General features: G+C 45.6%; 1 protein-coding gene across 8 annotated transcripts in view; it reads right to left on the bottom strand.

The window, feature by feature from the left end:
* LOC138281254 (autophagy-related protein 13-like) overlaps positions 1-20,687 on the bottom strand; it is a 363,183-nt gene that overhangs the window by 255,669 nt on the left and 86,827 nt on the right. For all 8 annotated transcript variants that reach the window (XM_069219574.1, XM_069219575.1, XM_069219579.1 and 5 more), the window contains exons 4-6: positions 20,220-20,339; positions 13,636-13,682; positions 7,733-7,873 (exon numbers count right to left, since the gene is read on the bottom strand). In XM_069219574.1, coding sequence (XP_069075675.1) covers positions 7,733-7,873; positions 13,636-13,682; positions 20,220-20,339 — 308 coding nt within the window. The remainder of the gene's footprint in view (positions 1-7,732; positions 7,874-13,635; positions 13,683-20,219; positions 20,340-20,687) is intronic.

Consider the following 20,687-nt stretch of genomic DNA (forward strand, 5'->3'; position numbering starts at 1 on the left):
ATAACAGACTACCTCTTGCAGTGAAAGTGATTATCTGATGTATTTATGCCTTCTTACGTATTTTTCAAATAGGTTTCTCAATTCTTGACAAGAAAGTCATACACAGAGGCACGGACTCCCAGAGCATGCTGTAAAATCCCACAGGAAACTCCAGGCCTTCATTATAGCACCTAATGTTTGGCATACCTTATTCAGAAAGTGTGCATGTGTCTGCTCTTTTTTTTCAAAGCAGCTGAAGAAGTGGAGCCAGGGCATTGTACTTCTTTTTGGCTTTATACACTAAAAGAATTCAGAGATACATTTTTTTTTTAGGAGTTTTCAAATCATTTACATTTTCATTTGCTGAGAATGGAGTAAGAAATTCATGGCCAAAAATGGTTCTAGCTTGCAGGTTTGTCTTGAAGGGTGTTAAATATCACTCACAAGTAAGCCACTAGGCGATGGCTTCAATGGAAAGTTTATTTACTGCTGTGCTGGAAACGTTTTGAGAAAGGTCAGAATCACCTATAGATGGCAGTGAACAAGGACTGGATACTGCAAAATGTGGTTATGTAGGTGGCCTGGATGACGGGCGTGATCTTTTCTCCAAAAGCATTGTGGCAAATTTAACTGGAGCATCACTAGAAGGACGGTGAGGTTCTTCCCTTCAGATGCTCCTCTCTAGTTCTCAGGTAAAGACGTTCAGGACATTGGGCCACGCTGGGATCTTCTAGAAGCTTTTTTGGGGATCAAGAATCTCTGCCTTTGCGTTGTAGGGGGTCGTTGACAAGACTCATGGTCAGGAACTGAGAATGATTTTCCAGAAGGATGCGTCACTTATGGAGTGGTTGTAGGAAACTGGCCCCGTGTTGCAGTAACCCCCTGTAGGAAGTTGGCTCTGTATGCACTATTTCAAAGTAAGGAATAGTATGCACAGAGTCCAAGGGTTCCCGTTAGAGGTAAGATAGTGGCAAAAAGAGATAATACCAATGCTCTATTTTGTGGTAGTGTGGTCGAGCAGTAGGCTTATCAAAGGAGTAGTGTTAAGCATTTGTTGTACATACACACAGGCAATAAATGAGGAACACACACTCGGAGACAAATCCAGCCAATAGGTTTTGTTATAGAAAAATATCTTTTCTTAGTTTATTTTAAGAACCACAGTTTCAAATTCTACATGTAATATCTCATTTGAAAGGTATTGCAGGTAAGTACTTTGGGAACTTTGAATAATTACAATAGCATATACACTTTTCACATAAAACACAAATAGCTGTTTTAAAAGTGGACAGTGCAATTTTCACAGTTCCTGGGGGAGGTAAAGTATTGTTATTTTTAGCAGGTAAGTAAATCACTTACATGTCTCAGTTTTGGGTCCAAGGTAGCCCACCGTTGGGGGTTCAGAGCAACCCCAAAGTTACCACACCAGCAGCTCAGGGCCAGTCAGGTGCAGAGGTCGAAGAGGTGCCCAAAACACATAGGCTTCAATGGAGAGAAGGGTGGTGCCCCGGTTCCAGTCTGCCAGCAGGTAAGTACCCGCGTCTTCGGGGGGCAGACCAGGGGGGTTTTGTAGGGCACCGGGGGGGACACAAGTCAGCACAAAAAGTACACCCTCAGCAGCGCTGGGGCGGCCGGGTGCAGTGTGCAAACACGCGTCAGATTTTCAATGGTTTTCAATGAGAGACCAAGGGATCTCTTCAGCGGTGCAGGCAGGCAAGGGGGGGGCTCCTCGGGGTAGCCATCACCTGGACAAGGGAGAGGGCCTCCTGGGGGTCACTCCTGCACTGAAGTTCCGATCCTTCAGGTGCTGGGGGCTGCGGGTGCAGGGTCTTTTCCAGCCATCGGGATTTTAGAGTCAGGCAGTCGCAGTCAGGGGGAGCCTGGGGATTCCCTCTGCAGGCGTCGCTGTGGGGGCTCAGGGGGGGACAACTTTGGTTACTCACAGTCTCGGAGTCGCCGGAGGGTCCTCTCTGAGGTGTTGGTTCTCCACCAGTCGAGTCGGGGTCTCCGGGTGCAGTGTTGCAAGTCTCACGCTTCTTGCGGGGAGTTGCAGGGGTCTTTAAATCTGCTCCTTCGAAACAAAGTTGCAGTCTTTTTGGAGCAGGGCCGCTGTCCTCGGGAGTTTCTTGTCTTTCTTGAAGCAGGGCAGTCCTCTGAGGATTCAGAGGTCGCTGGTCCTTTGGAAAGCGTCGCTGGAGCAGGTTTCTTTGGAAGGCAGGAGACAGGCCGGTAGGACTGGGGCCAAAGCAGTTGGTGTCTTCTGTTGTTCTTCTGCAGGGGTTTTTCAGCTCAGCAGTCCTCTTCTTCTTGTAGTTTCAGGAATCTAAATTCTTAGGTTCAGGGAAGCCCTTAAATACTAAATTTAAGGGCGTGTTTAGGTCTGGGGGGTTAGTAGCCAATGGCTACTAGCCCTGAGGGTGGGTACACCCTCTTTGTGCCTCCTCCCAAGGGGAGGGGCTCACATTCCTATCCCTATTGGGGGAATCCTCCATCTGCAAGATGGAGGATTTCTAAAAGTTAGTCACTTCAGCTCAGGACACCTTAGGGGCTGTCCTGACTGGCCAGTGACTCCTCCTTGTTATTCTCATTATCTCCTCCGGCCTTGCCGCCAAAAGTGGGGCCGTGGCCGGAGGGGGCGGGCAACTCCACTAGCTGGAGTGCCCTGCGGTGCTGGAACAAAGGGGGTAAGCCTTTGAGGCTCACCGCCAGGTGTTGCAGCTCCTTCCTGGGGGGAGGTGATAGCATCCCCACCCAGTGCAGGCTTTGTTACTGGCCTCAGAGTGACAAAGGCACTCTCCCCATGGGGCCAGCAACATGTCTCGGTTGTGGCAGGCTGCTGGAACCAGTCAGCCTACACAGATAGTCGGTTAAGGTTTCAGGGGGCACCTCTAAGGTGCCCTCTGGGGTGTATTTCACAATAAAAGGTACACTGGCATCAGTGTGCATTTATTGTGCTGAGAAGTTTGATACCAAACTTCCCATTTTTCAGTGTAGCCATTATGGTGCTGTGGAGTCAGTGTTTGACAGACTCCCAGACCATATACTCTTATGGCTACCCTGCACTTACAATGTCTAAGGTTTGGGTTAGACACTGTAGGGGCACAGTACTCATGCACTGGTGCCCTCACCTATGGTATAGTGCACCCTGCCTTAGGGCTGTAAGGCCTACTAGAGGGGTGACTTATCTATACTGCATAGGCAGAGTGAGGTTGGCATGGCACCCTGAGGGGAGTGCCATGTCGACTTACTCGTTTTGTTCTCACCAGCACACACAAGCTGGCAAGCAGTGTGTCTGTGCTGAGTGAGGGGTCTCCAGAGTGGCATAATACATGCTGCAGCCCTTAGAGACCTTCCCTGGCATCAGGGCCCTTGGTACCAGGGGTACCAGTTACAAGGGACTTACCTGGATGCCAGGGTGTGCCAATTGTGGAATCAAAAGTACAGGTTAGGGAAAGAACACTGGTGCTGGGGCCTGGTTAGCAGGCCTCAGCACACTTTCAATTCAAAACATAGCATCAGCAAAGGCAAAAAGTCAGGGGGTAACCATGCCAAGGAGGCATTTCCTTACACCCCCACTCCCACTTTCTGCCTGATATTTGATGCTAACCTGACTGAGGGTGTGCTGTGACCCTGCTAACCAGGTCCCAGCACCTTCGTTCTTTCCCTAAACTGTACCATTGCTTCCACAATTGGCACACTATGGCACACAGTTAAATCCCTTGTAAAAAAAAATTCCTTGTAAAAGATATCAGTGGAACCAAGGGCCCAGTGGCCAGGGAAGATCTCTAAGGGCTGCAGCATGTATTGTGCCACTCAAAGGGACCCCTCACCATACATGAACACTGCCATTGCAGATTGTGTGTGTTGGTGGGGAGAAAAGGGTAAAGCCGACATGGCATCCCTCTCTGGGTGCCATGCCCACAAGCCACTGCCTCTGGCATAGGTAAGTCACCCCTCTAGCAGGCCTTACAGCCCTAAGGCAGGGTGCACTCTCCCACAGGTGAGGGCATAGCTCCATGAGCAATATGCCCCTACAGTGTCTAAGTCCATTCTTAGACTCTGTAAGTGCAGTGTGGCCATATGGAGTACATGGGCTGGAAGTTCGTCATTACAAACTCCACAGCTCCATGAAGGCTTCACTGAAAGTTAGTTTGGTATCAAACTTCTCTGCTCAATAAACCCACACTGATGCCAGTGCCAGATGTATTGTAAAATGCACCCAGAGGGCATCTTAGAGATGCCCCCCGAAATTCACCCAACTCTCTAATGTGTGGCTGACCAGTCTATGCCAGGCTGACAAATTTCTGACCCCGTGGGGTGAGATGCTTTGTGCTCGCTGGGGTCAGGGACAAAGCCTGCTCTGGGTGGAGGTGCTTCACCACTCCCCCTGCAGGAACTTCAACACTTGGCAGTTAACCTCAAAGGCTCCTGCCTTTTGTTACACTGGCCCAGGGCACTCCAAGCCCAGGGCTGCATACTGAGCCCCATTTTTGGCAGCAGATCCGGCTGGAAAAGTATTAAACATAAGGGGGAAGTGACCACCTCAGCTGGGACCACCCAAAGAGTGCCCAGAGATTAGGTGACCCTCTCCTTGCAGAATCCTTCATCTTGTTTTGGAGGAGGATAGGCAATAGGGTTAGTAATGTGTCCCCCTCCCCAAAGGGAGTGGGCACAGGAAGGGTGTAGCCACCCTCAGGGACAGTAGCCATTGGCTACTGCCCACTGACCCCTGTAACGCCCCTAAATCTAGCACTTAGGGGCACCACTGAACCTTGCTCTTCAGATTCCTGGCATCCTGAAAAGGAGAAGAACTGAAGAGGTGCACCAGCAGAGAAGACTCCAGATGACAACTGACTTGGCCACAGCCCTACTGGCCTGTTCCTACTGGCCTGTTTGCAGCTTCAAGACTCCTGCGACAAAAAGGTGACATCCTGTAGGACCAGCGACCTCAACAAACCCTCAGAGGACTGCCTGCCTACCCATGGACGAAGATAGCTAGAGGACAGAAGCCCTGTCCACAAAGAAACCTCCAAGTAGGACTCCAGAGCCACCCCAGATCCGCGAGCCCTGCCCGCTCTGCATCCAACACCCATAGCCTATGTCAGGTGGCCCACCAGTCCAGAGAAGGTCCTCATGTGATTACAACCTCGAGTCCACCCTGGGTTGACCCCTCTTGACCAACAAGATGAGGCCTGCAGCCTAAATCCATAGGATCACCCCCCTCGACCGCAACCAGCTCCGATTTCCCAATGCCTAAAAGGTACCCCTGCACCTGAAGCCCCCTGGCCTTGGGGAACCAAACGACAGTCCAGCGGGCTCTCTACTTACCTGTACAGCCGTTGGTTTTCTTCTGCCGACTCCCTAAACCAAGCATGCTCCATCTTTGTGAACCCTCCTTGCCCCCAAACCTCCCGCTCCCCACCCCCATGTTCTCCCATTGAAAATCATTGGGCGGCAGACTCTGTATGTGCAACCTGCACCCGGCCGTCTCCGTGCCGCTGAAGGTGTGTATTTTGTGCTGACCTGTGCACCTCACCTCCCCCCGGGTGTTGATCTAAACCCCCAAGGTCTGTGCCCTGAAGTCGCAGGTACTTACCTGCAAGCGGTTCCTTTTTAAGTGCCCCCAGTCTCCATAGGATTCCATTGGGCGCCCAACACCAGCTTTGACCTCTGCACCCGGCCGGCCCTGTGTTGCTGGTGGTGCACCCTTGGCGTCTTCCTAAACTTTGCCCTGTGGACACCTTAGCCCCTGAAGAATGGGATCATAAGTCGAGTATTTACCTGCAAATTGTGTTGTCACTTTTCCTGCCCTAGGACTCCATTGCTTTCTATGAGAAACCGCACTGTGTCCACTTTTGAAATTGAAAAGTCTTACTTACCTGTAACCTGCTTTACTGTGAATTCTAAACAAAGTGCATTTGATACTTGGAAGTGATAGATTCTTGAAACTGTACTCATCTGCAAAGATCCTTCTGGTTCTAGAAATAAAGTAACAAAGTATATATTTTGATACATAAAACATTGGCCTGGAGTTAGTCACTGAGTGTGTGTGCTTTGCATAAGCCTAACTGCTCGACCACACTACCACAAGAGAGAGCATTAATATCTAATTTAGCCTCTGTAAAGCCGCTGGGGATCCACCCGACTGTGTACACTATACCTTACTTTAGTATAGTATATAGAGAGCCAGCTTCCTACAGTGGTATCTCCTGGTAGGAGCCCCATGGACTTATCCTTTGAAGCAGGAACTGGGATCAAATCAACATTAAGCCTCCAGAGGTGCACAGGGGTTACAAAAGGACCATGCCACCTTCCCTAAAAAGTAAGCAGGGGAGATTAGGTGATTTTAGAGTTGCACTCTCAGAGGGTAGAGGAGTCAGTTATTGGTCTGCTTGGTATTTTGGAAAAAATGGATGCACTACAGGTTGTTTTCACCTTCCTTTGTCCTCTATCTTGCCAGAGAAAACACACTATCTATAGCATAGGTTCCTGCACAATATATTTTGATACGTGCATCATTTATTAGCAGTGTGATATTCAGGAAAACAGATGACGAACGCGTCACGGTTACCATTCTCTGACAAACTGCACCACAGAAGAGGCACCCACTGAAAAGAACAGGCATCCTGACAGGGAAACAAAAAAAGGTAGAGAACACCAATAGAACAAATAAAAAAACAACTATCTGTGGAAACAAATTTAAAAAAAGAGAAAATGTCTTTTAAAAGCCACTTTTCTGGCTAAAATTGAAAATGTGAAATTAAAAATGCTTATCTAAAAAGGCATATTCTTAGATCGTGCACGTGCTGCAATACATGTACCTTTTATGACTATTAAAAACACCCATGAAATGTGTTACTTAGCTCTATTACAGGTTTTCAATACGAGTATCTTCACTACCATTCCTGGTACTTACACATGTATAATATAGAAAGATAATTCACCTTGAAGACAACAAACATTAGCAAAGCCAGTGGGCCTGGAGTTGGCTGGCTACGTTTGTCTTCACTGTTTGTGAATGTTTTTTGTAAAATGATACAAGGGGCTTCTTTTTGTATGGATGAGCAGAATGCTGTCTCCCACAGAGCTAAGCCAATAGCTGATGTGTGCTGACACACTGCCCCCATGCTGTAAATAATGAATAAAGAGGGCTGGCTGAACCCCCCTGTAAGTATACATATCATTTTAATAGACTCAAAATGTATAAGCTAACATCAAACATAAAAGGTTTTGTTTTTCACAAAACAAGTAGCCCCTACCAATTCTAACAACCAGATGACAAGATATATGCACATCATGTGAATTTAGAAGAAATTTGTGGTGCAAATGCAAAAATCACTTAAGTATATATAGCATGAAAATAGGGCAGTCAGTGCAAAGCTCTAGATCCACCACCAGAGCCATGCAATCAGGCATACAAGAGTGAATGGCACGAGTATCACACATGGCCGAGAGATCTAACAGGATCATAGTGGACATAGCCGGGTTCAAAAATAATCCTAAGCAGGGCAGAGTGACCTCAGTAACAGGCTTGTGCATGTCCCTAAACCCAGGTAGAGATGGGTCGGATGTTGTTAAGTATTGCTGGGTCGGTCAAAGGTTTGTTAAAGACGTGGGCCACCAAAGCTTTCCTTTAAGCAAAGATAGAGGTTCAGATAAAACAGGACAGACTGGATTGTTTTTGTCTTAAACAGAGTTATTTTACAGGTTCAGCATTCCCATGATGGACAATAATGTGCCGTACAAAGCTCACCGGTAAAGGATGACGTACTCATGACCCTGTTTCCTGGAGAGGCGATATGCTGGTGTCACCCTGGTGATGGCCAATAAGGACTTTAGTAGCAGGGACAGTCTGTTGTACACAGAATAAGAGACCTTGATGTCCCGGTCACACCTGAGGAAGATTTGAGAGAGGAAAGTCACTAATGCGGCCCTAGACACACTGAGAAATCAATTCAAAAGACATCACGAATGAATCAATATGCAGTATAAAAGAGGGGTTTATGATTGGACATTTGAGGAAGAGAGCAGCCTGAAGCAGTAACTGAACCCATGCACATAGTACATACCAGCACCAAGGCAGCTATGACCAACATTATTTTCTTTAAACATTCTATGTAAATAGCATGTACAGCTGCACCCAAATCAATGCTATTGACAGACGAACATCAGATTTGGAAGTACCACCTACAAGCTCTCCAACTCTCCGTTTGAAAAAAGGCTTGAGATGCTTGCAGATAAGCAAGTTGCAGATGTTACATTCAACAGGTGGATGTGGTCTGTGAGTAAATTTGACCTGAAAGCCTCAAAAGAGTGGAGCTTCCTAGACCTTTAAGAACAATAGCCCAATTTTCAAAATGACCGGCTTTCGAGAGCCACTTAGCTTTAATAGACATGAAGCAGGCGTTTTGTTCATTTAAGTAAAGCATCGTGTGGTAACGCACTGTCATTTACAGACAGCACATGTTCCACTGAGATAGCCACTACATTTGCACAGACATACAGTTTTACTATAATACTGTATTGCACACAATTGATAATGTGCAGAGATCTTGCTTCTGTGGATATTCATAATTTGTGCGTCAGTAAGTAAAAGTATATATTTATTTGTTTTAATTCTATTAGTTCCCACCACACTTTAGAAATACATAACATGTGCTTCAATTTTGTTTCCTAACCACTGAATGTATTCAGTTCATTTACATTTTGTTGTATGTTACAAACAAATGACATCCTACAGGCTTTCGTTTCGCACTCCCTGCACCCAAGCTAGATTGCCTCATAATTCACTTTACTTTTCTTTCTCAGACTTGTCAGAAGACATAGCCAGGCATTCGATCTTGGTCTTTAAAGTCCAGCAAATGCAGCAAGATAATTACAGAATTTAAAAGCAACTTTATTTATTGCTTGGACTTCCACAGCCCACCAGAATTCAACTTGTGACCCAACCCCCGGTTTGGGAAACACTACAATAGAGGGCTTACTGAGTGAGGGGTTTTCCTCCTCAACTGAAGAAAGCTGCAACATTGCTCATGTGAAATGCTCACACCCCCAGAGGTGGACCCAAGAACCTGACAATTAGGACCAACACAGGCTGTTATGAGTGAAGGAACCACAAAGAGAGAAGTCTTACGCATGGGGCAACAGATGGCTTTCCTTCCTGAGGTTAGTGTGACTGTTATAAAGTGAAAACCCTGCCTTTGTCGTAAAAATTTGTGAATAACCGACTGCACAAAGTCTTACTAATCATGCCTGCAGCCATGCAGCGTCTTCTTATGCAAAGAATCTAAAAGCCAGAGAATCTCCGTTAGATGGCACTTGAAAATGATTTATTCAGGTGGAGGTCCATGTCTTTTCTTTCCATTTGCCCTTCCTGCTGTTGCTTTTCTACCTGATGTAGAATACTATATGCTTTAACTCAGGTCACCTGCGTCCCAGTGACAGTCGCACCAATTGTGCTTTTGAGACGACTCCTAGCATATCATGTAGTGACAATGATGTCCAAGCCCGTTCTCTCTATCGCCTCTGAGGTGCCTATGTTCAGAGGAGTTTGATGTTCTGTTTTTGGAGCCTTGTTGAGTTTACTTATGCTATCAACTCAACGAGTGCATCCATATAACTGATCTGGGCACATTCTTTTTGTAGTGATATCGGCTCCTTACCTGAATAACTAAAAAACTAAATATGTTAAAAAAAAACACCATAACAATAGCCAAGCCAAACAGGAAAACTATCAACATTACTAGAAATCTAAGCTGACAGCTAAAAAGAAACAGAATTTCAGCCAATTAACTAGCAAACTAACTTGTTGCTCTCACCTAAAACATAGTGTAAATCAATCTTCCAAGAGAAAAAACTAACTGAAAAAAACAGCAACTAAATCTCCATCCTATTAGAACAGCATCACAAAGTCATTACCTGCCACGTTCTTCTTTGACACACATTTCACGCTTCCCAGTCTATGTAATACTACGTTTGTCTGACTGCCCCCACTTACCCACTGAGGTTATACAAGTGGCCGGTAAATTGCCTTAGCAAAGAGAATGGTGCAACAAGCCATTTCTTCCTCTTGGGGCTCTGAACGAACCCCAGATCATACTAATTTACATCGCAAACTTTGTCATTTAATGGGTATGAAAAAGCTAATGTTCTTTGCAAAGCATAAAGTAGAAACATATCAAAAGATATGGGCTTTATGTAGAAATATTCTTTTATCAGAATTCAATGAGTCAACTTGCCCCAGATAACTCAGATTGCTACATCTATTACCCCCCCCCCCCCCCCCCCCCCCCCCATGCAGGGAGATACAGAAGAAGCAACTCAACAGAATGCCTAGTGGGTGTGGTGGGGAGAGGACAGTTGTTAGCCTTTAATCCATGTTACAGGGAATTCTAACAATTTACAAGGTGTCTTTTTTGCTGAGTTTGGGGGAACCAACCAGTCCTCCAGGATTTTTGCACACAGGTCTACATATGAGAGCCAGAACAGGGACCACACCCAAGGCCAACTCATTGTTCTAGGAATCTACCTCTCCACCATAACTGATCCTCGTTCAGCAAGTTGCATCTGAGAATGGCAAGACATTTTCTGCCGTTATCATAACCGCAGCCAAGGATAGGTTCTTCTGTACAACCTTAGAAACAAAACAATAATGATCAACGCCTCTGTTTTAACAAGTGGAATGCCTATTTCGCTTTTAAAATAATGCTCATAACGCACAAATGACTAGCCAAAGCCTGGTTGAACTCCGATTACCAACCAACACCTAAACCTGTGCACACAGTACCTAAAACAACAGTGGCACAACCACAATAATTAATTCCATAATCCAGGACTGGATCTTCCCAACAATCTAGAACATTGAAACAACTCATTTGGGTCCTGCCCAAAGATTAGCAGGCTGTTTTAGTGCTTTTGAGGTTATCAAGCTGTAGACTGCTGTACCTTCACAACAGGATGGAATGTCTGGACAACCCTGGATTACTTCCAAAAAGAAACCAAGTGAAACTGAAAACAATTCTTCACTTCATCTCCACCAGGTCAGTGACTAAGAATGTCTCAACTGATTATCTCCGCAGACACCAACCTCTGGGATCAGTTGCCATTATACACTCCAGTTGCATGTGACTGGTAGTAAAAGTTAAAACTCAGGCATGTAACCTCATCAGCCCAGAGGCAGCAGGAGGTGGTCCAAGAATCAGTTTTGTGTAGCTTAGGTGGATGCTCATTCCCCTAAACACACCCCTGAGTGACACATTCCCTTCCAAGGGCTGAAGGCCTGCGCCATCTTGGATTCCTCTGAGAATAGTGTACTAGTGTAAGGCAAAACAAGATGTGCTGTTATTGTGGGTAGAGTAGCTCTTGGTAACTTTTTACCCATCGGTTAGGAAATTTCAGAACTCTCTCTCTCACCCACAGGCTACAGGACTGTACGAAAATGGACCTCACCACCAGCTCCTCAGAACACTCCCTGGCTTTGTGGAAGAACAGAAGGAGCACTCTATCTGTTTGAGGCCTGTAAGGAGACCTGAAGGGTTGGACCTGATCCCACACGTTGGCTAACCTTCTGTGTGGCTAAAAACATACACTAAGCTGCAAGGGGCCTTTTTCCTGAATGAACCACCTAACCAGCTACATCTGGACCTGGACTGGACGCTGCTGGTGGCCTCTGGTTGAGTGAGTTCTGACCCCCCAAGTGCTTTGGTTGAAGTTGTGGAACCCTTGCTTCCTCTACCTGGCTACTCCAACAATCTATAAAAAGTTGGGACTTAGAATCCAACCCACAAGAGGACCATGACCAACCACCAAAATTAAGCCGCTCAAGGAGCAACCTCACTAGGCAAGAAAATCATGTTGGTCTAGCATGGAGTATTTGCCGTTTGGAGACCCAATTTGGTGGATCCTTGCTGCAAGCCTATCCGACTATCCGCTGGAGGATTCTGAGCTCCTAAAAAGAGTTTAAGTCCAAACAAATTAACCTGAACTGGGCAAAGGCATGAACAGTATCTACTCAATGACCTGACTTCTCTGGGCACAAAACCTGAACTTTTACACTCTGAGCTTTTTCTGCCAAAAACAAAAACTTCAGCAGGACTGCACCCAACTGCTATGCTAGCTCGAGAGGACTTCCTCGGATCCAGCTTGCAACCTTGCCCTGCTAGAGGATGTGGACTTCCATTTCAAACACTAAGTTAGAAGGTAAAATCTTTGACCGGAAAGAACCTGCTTCATCGTAGTCTAACTGATCACACTCAAGTCCCAGTCAAATCCTAAAAGTACCTTCAACTGTCACTTTACTTTTTTTGGCGTTTTTCTCTTTAAATTGTTATCTCTAATTCCTCTTATTAGATTTTTATAATTTTACTATCAATTTGTTCATTACGTTGTCTCTACTTTTACAAATTGTAGTAGGATGTTTATTAGTTTATTATGTTGTGTGTTTGACCTTTTAACCATTTTGGTTCTTCTATATGCTTTACACATTTTCTCCAAGGTCAGCCTGTCTGCTCTGTGCCAAAGCTGTGATGGACCACCATCCACCCTAATGAATAATTAACTTTCTTCAAGCGTCGTATATGTATGCTATAACCCTCAATGATGTTAGCGGTCAGAAGATAAATCAAACTAGGTTTATCCTTATTAAACTCTCACCACAACAAAAAAAGGCACCAGTTGAAACATATATATGTTTACATATACACACACATATATATTCACAAAAAATCTAAAGGTTACAGGGACGTTATAGTTAGATTCAGATTTTACACACATAAAATCATTGAAATTCAGCAGTTCTAGTTATACTTATCTCAAGAAACTACAACTACTGCAATGAGGCAACTATAACTTCGCCATGTAGAGTTTTCTCCTCAATAATTTTGTTTCAGCTGTTAGTGATATCATCGATGATGCCATAGAAGATGGCATGACTGATGTAATATGTGCGGTAATTAGCAGGGCACAGCGAAGAAGCAAGTTATATTTACCTTAGGGTATGAGTTAAAGTTTCTTGAGAACTGTAACTTCCTAATTTCTAGGGTTTTGTGTGTGTGTAAAATCTGAACCTCAATATGTTAGATTTTTTTTTTGTTAATGTAAGTTTTTTTTTTAAAGCTGTGTTTCCTAACTATAAAGTCCCTGTAAACTTTGTTTTTTCAGTGAATTTCCAGTTTGTTTTTTTAATGTAAAGTAATATTTAATCATTACTGTACACTTATCCAACTGCTGCTGCACACGGCCTTTGGTTGTGCGCAGAGGGGGGTTGGCTGCAGAGCTTGGCCTGTGGCTAACATCCTACATGCAGCCAACCCCATGCTGTGGATGTGTGAGTGGCTGAATGGGTGTGCTAGTGGGTGTGTGAGTGGCTGGGTTTGTGGCTGGGTACAGTAGCGGTTTTGTGGGTCTGTGAGTGGGTGTGTGTGTGTGTGCGAGTGGATTAGAGAGATCACACACAATGATAGGAGAGAAATATATAATGTCTACCCCAGGCAAACTCTCCATGAAAGATTGGCTCGGTTACTATGGACGTCCTTGGTGCTCAACTAAACTCCAGAATGTGCCAGTTTCATTTAAAGCAGAGCTCTGAACAGAACAACTTATAAAGTAATTAATCACACATGCATAGTGGGGACATCAAGATGATGTTATGTTACTCACTTTTCATTCATCTCAAGGCACCAGATTTCCAGCTCCATGGAATCCCCCTGCGGGAGAGGACAGAAACAAAATAAAACCGGTTCTTACAGTGTCTGATGTGAGATCTTGTTAAACAGCAACATCTTCCAAGGCTGCACAGAAGGAATGACCTAGGGACTAGGAGAAAGGAGAAACTCACTTTGCTGCAATCAAATTAAATTTACTTTTCAAAAAAACTAACCGTGCATTTTAATGGAGAGGAAGGTTTTGCATGGACTGGAGATCTAGCTCAATGTATCTCACCCATTTTCCTGTGAGGTACATTGTTGGCAGTGGGGAGTTTTGTTATTTACAAACTAGTTTGGTTGTCTGTATATTCTCTACTAATGGCACTACCCCAATCTATCATGGCAAAACCATTTCCCTACTTCTTTCTTTTACTTGTCAACTTCCTGTTTCCCCCAGTTGAGGGAGCCAGAACCTGTCATTGTGTGTTTTACAAATGCTCTGGTGATTCTGTAGGTGGGAGTTTCCACCCTAGCTACTTGCTCCTGGAATCCTGTCCCATATAATGGAACCCCGCTACAGGGCCTCAGGGCCTCAGGTCCTCATCTCTCCGGTCCAGAGGGTGTGAGAGCCAGGTTCCTCCAATATACTCTTCTTGGATTCACCTACCAGCCTGAAGACGTTTCATGCCACTGGTCATTTCCTTGATTTAGTGGTCTTTTTGAGAGACATCTGTTAATTCCGCTTAATATTTGGAAGAATTAAAACAATGTCTAAAGGAAGGAGTCACCATTATATCTATCAGCTTGGAGGAGAGAATGAGACAATTGTGTTGAAGAAAAAATCTCAAGTCAACTTCGTCCACCATCATATTGCCAGGCACTGCATTCCAAGACAAGATTAAAGTGCTTAACCTTTCCTGTCACTCATGCATAACACCAAAACGCTTCCAATACAGGTTCACCACAAATACACTCTTCCAACCACTCCTTTCCCCATGATGTAGCATGTTCCCTGTTTGATAAAGTTATTCGAAAATCTATGATGGCGTGTCAAGAGATGTACAATGCTGTAAGACAATACAATAGCATGTTGTCGCCTCGCCTGGTCGTTAATCCTACTTTGTGATATTGGCCTCAACTTGATGGACTCATGGAGTATTAAGAAGAAACACAGTGCAGTTGTTTTCAACCTTTTCAATTCTGTGAACCCCCAACCTAATTATTAATGTAACCTGGGGACCCCCATTGAATCATTAGTGGAAGATGGGGACCCCGGCCTAAGCATTTTTGATGATTTGAACTGCAAAACAATCCAATTTAACACAAATAATAATTAACACAACATTTTAAATTTAATTTTACATTTTGCTGCTTGCCTTACATACACTTTGATTAGTCTGTGTAAGCAAATGCCTCCTTGGCATGGTTACCTCCTGACTTTTTGCCTTTGCTGATGCTATGTTTTGATTTGAAAGTGTGCTGAGGCCTGCTAACCAGGCCCCAGCACCAGTGTTCTTTCCCTAACCTGTACTTTTGTTTTCACAATTGGCACACCCTGGCATCCAGGTAAGTCCCTTGTAACTGGTACCCCTGGTACCAAGGGCCCTGATGCCAGGGAAGGTCTCTAAGGGCTGCAGCATATCTTATGCCACCCTGGGGACCCCTCACTCAGCACAGACACACTGCTTGCCAGCTTGTGTGTGCTGGTGAGGACAAAACGAGTAAGTCGACATGGCACTCCCCTCAGGGTGCCATGCCAACCTCACACTGCCTATGCAGTATAGATAAGTCACCCCTCTAGCAGGCCTTACAGGCCTAAGGCAGGGTGCACTATACCATAGTTGAGGGCACCAGTGCATGAGCACTGTGCCCCTACAGTGTCTAAGCAAAACCTTAGACATTGTAAGTGCAGGGTAGCCATAAGAGTATATAGTCTGGGAGTCTGTCAAACACGAACTCCACAGCACCATAATGGCTGCACTGAAAACAGGGAAGTTTGGTATCAAACTTCTCAGCACAATAAATGCACACTGATGCCAGTGTACATTTTATTGTAACATACACCCCAGAGGGCACCTTAGAGGTGCCCCCTGAAACCTTAACCAACTACCCGTGTAGGCGGACTGGTTTTAGCAGCCTGCCACACTCGAGACATGTTGCTGGCCACATGGGGAGAGTGCCTTTGTCACTCTGTGGCTAGTAACAAAGCCTGCACTGGGTGGAGATGCTTATCACCTCCCCCTTCCAGGAGCTGTAACACCTGGCAGTGAGCCTCAAAGGCTCACCCCCTTTGTTACAGCACCACAGGGCATTCCAGCTAGTGGAGTTGCCCGCCCCCCTCCGGCCACGGCCCCACTTTTGGCGGCAAGGCCGGAGAAGATAATGAGAAAAACAAGGAGGAGTCACTGACCAGTCAGGACAGCCCCTAAGGCAACCTGAGCTGAAGTGACTCTGACTTTTAGGAATACTCCATCTTGCAGATGGAGGATCCCCCAAATAGGGATAGGAATGTGACCCCCTCCCCTTGGGAGGAGGCACAAAGAGGGTGTAGCCACCCTCAGGGCTAGAAGCCATTGGCTACTGCCCTCCCTGACCTAAACACACCCCTAAATTCTGTATTTAGGGGCTCCCCTGAACCTAGGAACTCAGATTCCTGTAACCTAAGGAGAAGAGGACTGCTGAACTGAAAAACCCTGCAGAGAAGACGGAGACACCAACTGCTTTGGCCCCAGCTCTACCGGCCTGTCTCCCCACTTCGAAAAGACACTGCTCCAGCGACGCTTTCACCAGGACCAGCGACCTCTGAATCCGCAGAGGACTGCCCTGCTCTAGAAGGACCAAGAAACTCCCGAGGACAGCGGCTCTGTTCATCCAAGACTGCAACTTTGTTTCCAAAGAAGAAACTTCAAGACAACTGCGTTTCCCGCCGGAAGCGTGAGACTTGCTACTCTGCACCCGACGCCCCCGGCTCAACTTGTGGAGAAACAACACTTCAGGGAGGACTCCCCGGCGACTCCGAGACTGTGAGTAACCAGAGTTGCCCCCCCTGAGCCCCCACAGCGACGCCTGCAGAGGGAATCCCGAGGCTCCCCCTGACCGCGACTGTGTGACTCCCAGATCCCAACGCCTGGAAAAGACCCTACACCCGCAGCCCCCAGGACCTGAAGGATCGGAACTCCAGTGCAGGAGTGACCCCCAGGAGGCCCTCTCCCTTGCCCAGGTGGTGGCTACCCCGAGGAGCCCCCCCCTTGCCTGCCTGCATCGCTGAAGAGACCCCTTGGTCTCCCATTGATTCCAATTGAAAACCTGACGTGTGTTTGCACACTGCACCCGGCCGCCCCCGTGCTGCTGAGGGTGTACTTTCTGTGTGGACTTGTGTCCCCCCCCGGTGCCCTACAAAACCCCCCTGGTCTGCCCTCCGAAGACGCGGGTACTTACCTGCTGGCAGACTGGAACCAGGGCACCCCCTTCTCCATTGAAGCCTATGTGTTTTGGGCACCACTTTGAACTCGGCACCTGACCGGCCCTGAGCTGCTGGTGTGGTAACTTTGGGGTTGCTCTGAACCCCCAACGGTGGGCTACCTTGGACCCAAACTTGAACCCCGTAGGTGGTTTACTTACCTGCAAAAACTAACTAACTTACTCCCCCTAGGAACTGTTGAAAATTGCACTGTCTAGTTTTAAAATAGCTATATGTGAATTATTTGAAAAGTATATATGCTATTGTGATTATTCAAAGTTCCTAAAGTACCTACCTGCAATACCTTTCGTTTAAAGTATTACATGAAAAATTTGCACCTGTGGTTCGTAAAATAAACTAAGAAAATATATTTTTCTATACAAAAACCTATTGGCCTGGAATTGTCTCTGAGTGTGTGTTCCTCATTTATTGTCTGTGTGTGTACAACAAATGCTTAACACTACTCCTTTGATAAGCCCACTGCTCGACCACACTACCACAAAATAGAGCATTAGAATGATCTCTTTTTGCCACTATCTTACCTCTAAGGGGAACCCTTGGACTCTGTGCATACTATTCCTTACTTTGAAATAGTGCATACAGAACCAAAGTCCTACAGTCTGTTAATACTATTTCATTTTCTCAGCAGTCGTGGAACCCCCTGAGTGGGCTTTGTGGACACCAGGGGTCCCTGGACCACAGGTTAAGAAACCACTGATACAGTGCACTGGAGGTGAGTTGCCAGCAGCTGGTGTGGTGTGGAAGAAGGCACCTGTAGCCGAGGTTGGCGCAGAGGACTAATACTTGTGTAATCTGACATAGTGCTGTGAAGATAATGATTAGAATCGACTAGGTCCTGCAACACCGGAGTGCCCTGGGTGTTCAGAGACTCATCATCGAGCCAATCATAGTGTGGGTGACCATAACCCCACTGCGACAGTTTCTCTTCTTCGTAATGGATGGGGCTGTGGGTATTTTTATGATGCTGTCATACCCACCATATCATTCTCTTCCTCCATATCCTGACGCTTATCCAGATGTTGTGTGGGGATTGCACCAGAGACAAACATAACTTCACTTTGAGATATCTCCTATTCCCAGAATCTTTGGTGCTTGTAGCAGAAATACTTTGCAAATCAAATTATCGGACGGTAGAAGCGCTGTAGGAACGTGTCTGAAATAAAAGCTGTCATAAGCTCCTTTCTCTGCTGGCACAGGCGACTGATTTTTCAGGTATAAGTAGTTTGGCATAAGTTTTGTCGCCAACATTAGCACCGTCTGAACGACGATGGGGCACTTATCAATGAGGCTGCCATGAAGAAGCCAGTAATTAACAGCAACAGAATGAGTGCAGACCGTCCATACAGTTGACAGGGACAGTTAGCGGAAGGACCATCACTGGGGCTTCTGACCACAATGTATTCGGCTGAAAATTTAGATAGCCCCACAGTGTGCGCTTCTGAATCCCTGTCTGGCTTATTGTCCAATTTATTTGCGGCCTGTGAACGGTATCAACAAAAGTGGCTGCCAGATCTTTAGCTAATGCTCCTTATTTCAAAGCCTTACCTTCCTCCAACAACACTTCTGATGTTTTCTGGATGGAGTACATTGAGTGAATGGGTCCTCAGGTTGGCGAGTGCTCCATCTTTCTTTTGAAGCCAGCTGTCATTCATGAGAAAAAGACATTACCAAGAACTAACCAAAGGTTGTGTAGCTTCAGAAGGAATCGGAGGAAAACGTTTGTGAACTTCACAGTGACACACTGCAGAACACAATGTCCAGTGAGACGCAGAGCTCACTCTCCAATGAAGCCACTCCATGGTTTCAGCGCTCATCATAACCCAGAGATGTTTTGCGCCTGGTGCAGGTAGCACGGTGTGTGGGCGGCAGCAGCAGAGTTTCATACTGCTGCATGTCACACTGTATATTAAACACAGACTTTCTTCGAGGTAGAGCGAGTGCTATCAACCTTCAAAAAAAGGAAAGGTAAAGCCTTACAAAATATGGTTGTCGGTGCTCTGGAAGTTATTGGGGTATCCAAGTCCAAGTTTTGCAGAGTTTCTTTCTGTAATATAATTTCCTTGTATAATCGTACTTAAGCCACCATTTGGAAGGGCACCGATGCATTCCAACACATTTCATTTGGACTTTTTCCCCCATTTGACTTTAGTTTTGGTCCTTAATTATTCATCTAGCAAATTGAACTATTTTCTTTGAGAATAATTCCTTGGCTCAGCTGGTTCTGCCTGCCTCTTTTCTGATGGTCAGGGGCAACCTGACACCTCACTGCATTCAGCAACATAAACTTCAATAGAAGTTTACCAAGTCTTCAGTCTCCTTCCTTTTTCTGTGTTCTTCCTCCAAGCTGTGACCTACTAAAGGAGACATTTTTCCACTATCAAGTATATTATTCTGAGCATATGAGAAGTTGTCCTTTCCTTAAGCAATCAAGAATGGCACTCAACAGAACTGTGCAGCATCCAGTCCTTGACACCGCCTCAAAAGGCAACCCTTGCAGTAATTCAGTGTTTTTATGGAAAATATTTTACTAATCTTATAGTACTTGGCTGTATATCCTGCATAGAAGCAGTCGATACATTCCTTCTGCCAATCTGTAATACATATGATCCTCTTTCTACTGGAGCTACAAGCTCTGAAGAAGGCCTTCTTACGAGACTCCTTCATGAAGAAGCAACAGACTCAAAAGAAAGTACCTGTATCTATAGTTATAAATAAACCAGGGAAGTAGAAAATCCAAACAGAAGTTAGAGGGAAGAGACTTCTTTTCACACAGGTGTGGGATAAATCTGAGGTTTGGTGGCCCTTGGGAGGAGTGGTGTTCAGAGTGCTGAAGTTTGCGTCTTTCTCTGGGAGGATGTCTGGTTACTAAAGAAATATTGTATGGCCCTGTCAGGCCTCTGTCACAGGATACTGATGTTAGCGGGATACCAGGGGATCAGCAGCTCAAAGAGGGAAAATGATTCAAGCACATGAATCTATGACAGATCCAATGTAGGAGAACTTTAACTTTTGAGCTCAGCACTTACCATTAGATAACCTTAGACAAACTATTGTGCTCCTAGTGAAGACTCTTTTCTTTATTTTAATTTCATATTTATTGCAGTCATTGTTCTTACCTCAGAGGTTTTCAGTGAGATCTCCACACACATAGACCTTCCGACAGCAGGCAGCTGTCCTGCCAGAGCTTTCTTGGATTCATGGGTAACTTCAGGTATGTCTTTGATTGCTAGGTTGAACTAAATATAGAAGAAAAAAAAAAACAGGTGAGAGGCATTAAACTGTTTACACGACTAAACATCAAAATCTAAATTAGTATCAGTCGAGGCAGGCGTGGTCATGGTCTCAGTCATAATTTTTGCCTTACGACCTTTCATTTAATAATGGATCCAGGAAGATGTAATCCTTGGAAAGCACAACGGAACCAACTGGACTAACATTAGAAATGAAAAACCTCAGTAGGATGAAAACAATTCTCTGTCTCATCAGAGGCAACATTTCAATTGATAACCTTACCTAAGAGTTCAAGGATGGGAATGCAGCGTTTCTAGAAACAGATCTGTGGAAAAGTTGGTTGGGAAGAAGGG

The sequence above is a fragment of the Pleurodeles waltl genome, unplaced genomic scaffold, assembly GCF_031143425.1.
Source record: "Pleurodeles waltl isolate 20211129_DDA unplaced genomic scaffold, aPleWal1.hap1.20221129 scaffold_84, whole genome shotgun sequence".
Lineage (NCBI taxonomy): Eukaryota > Metazoa > Chordata > Amphibia > Caudata > Salamandridae > Pleurodeles > Pleurodeles waltl.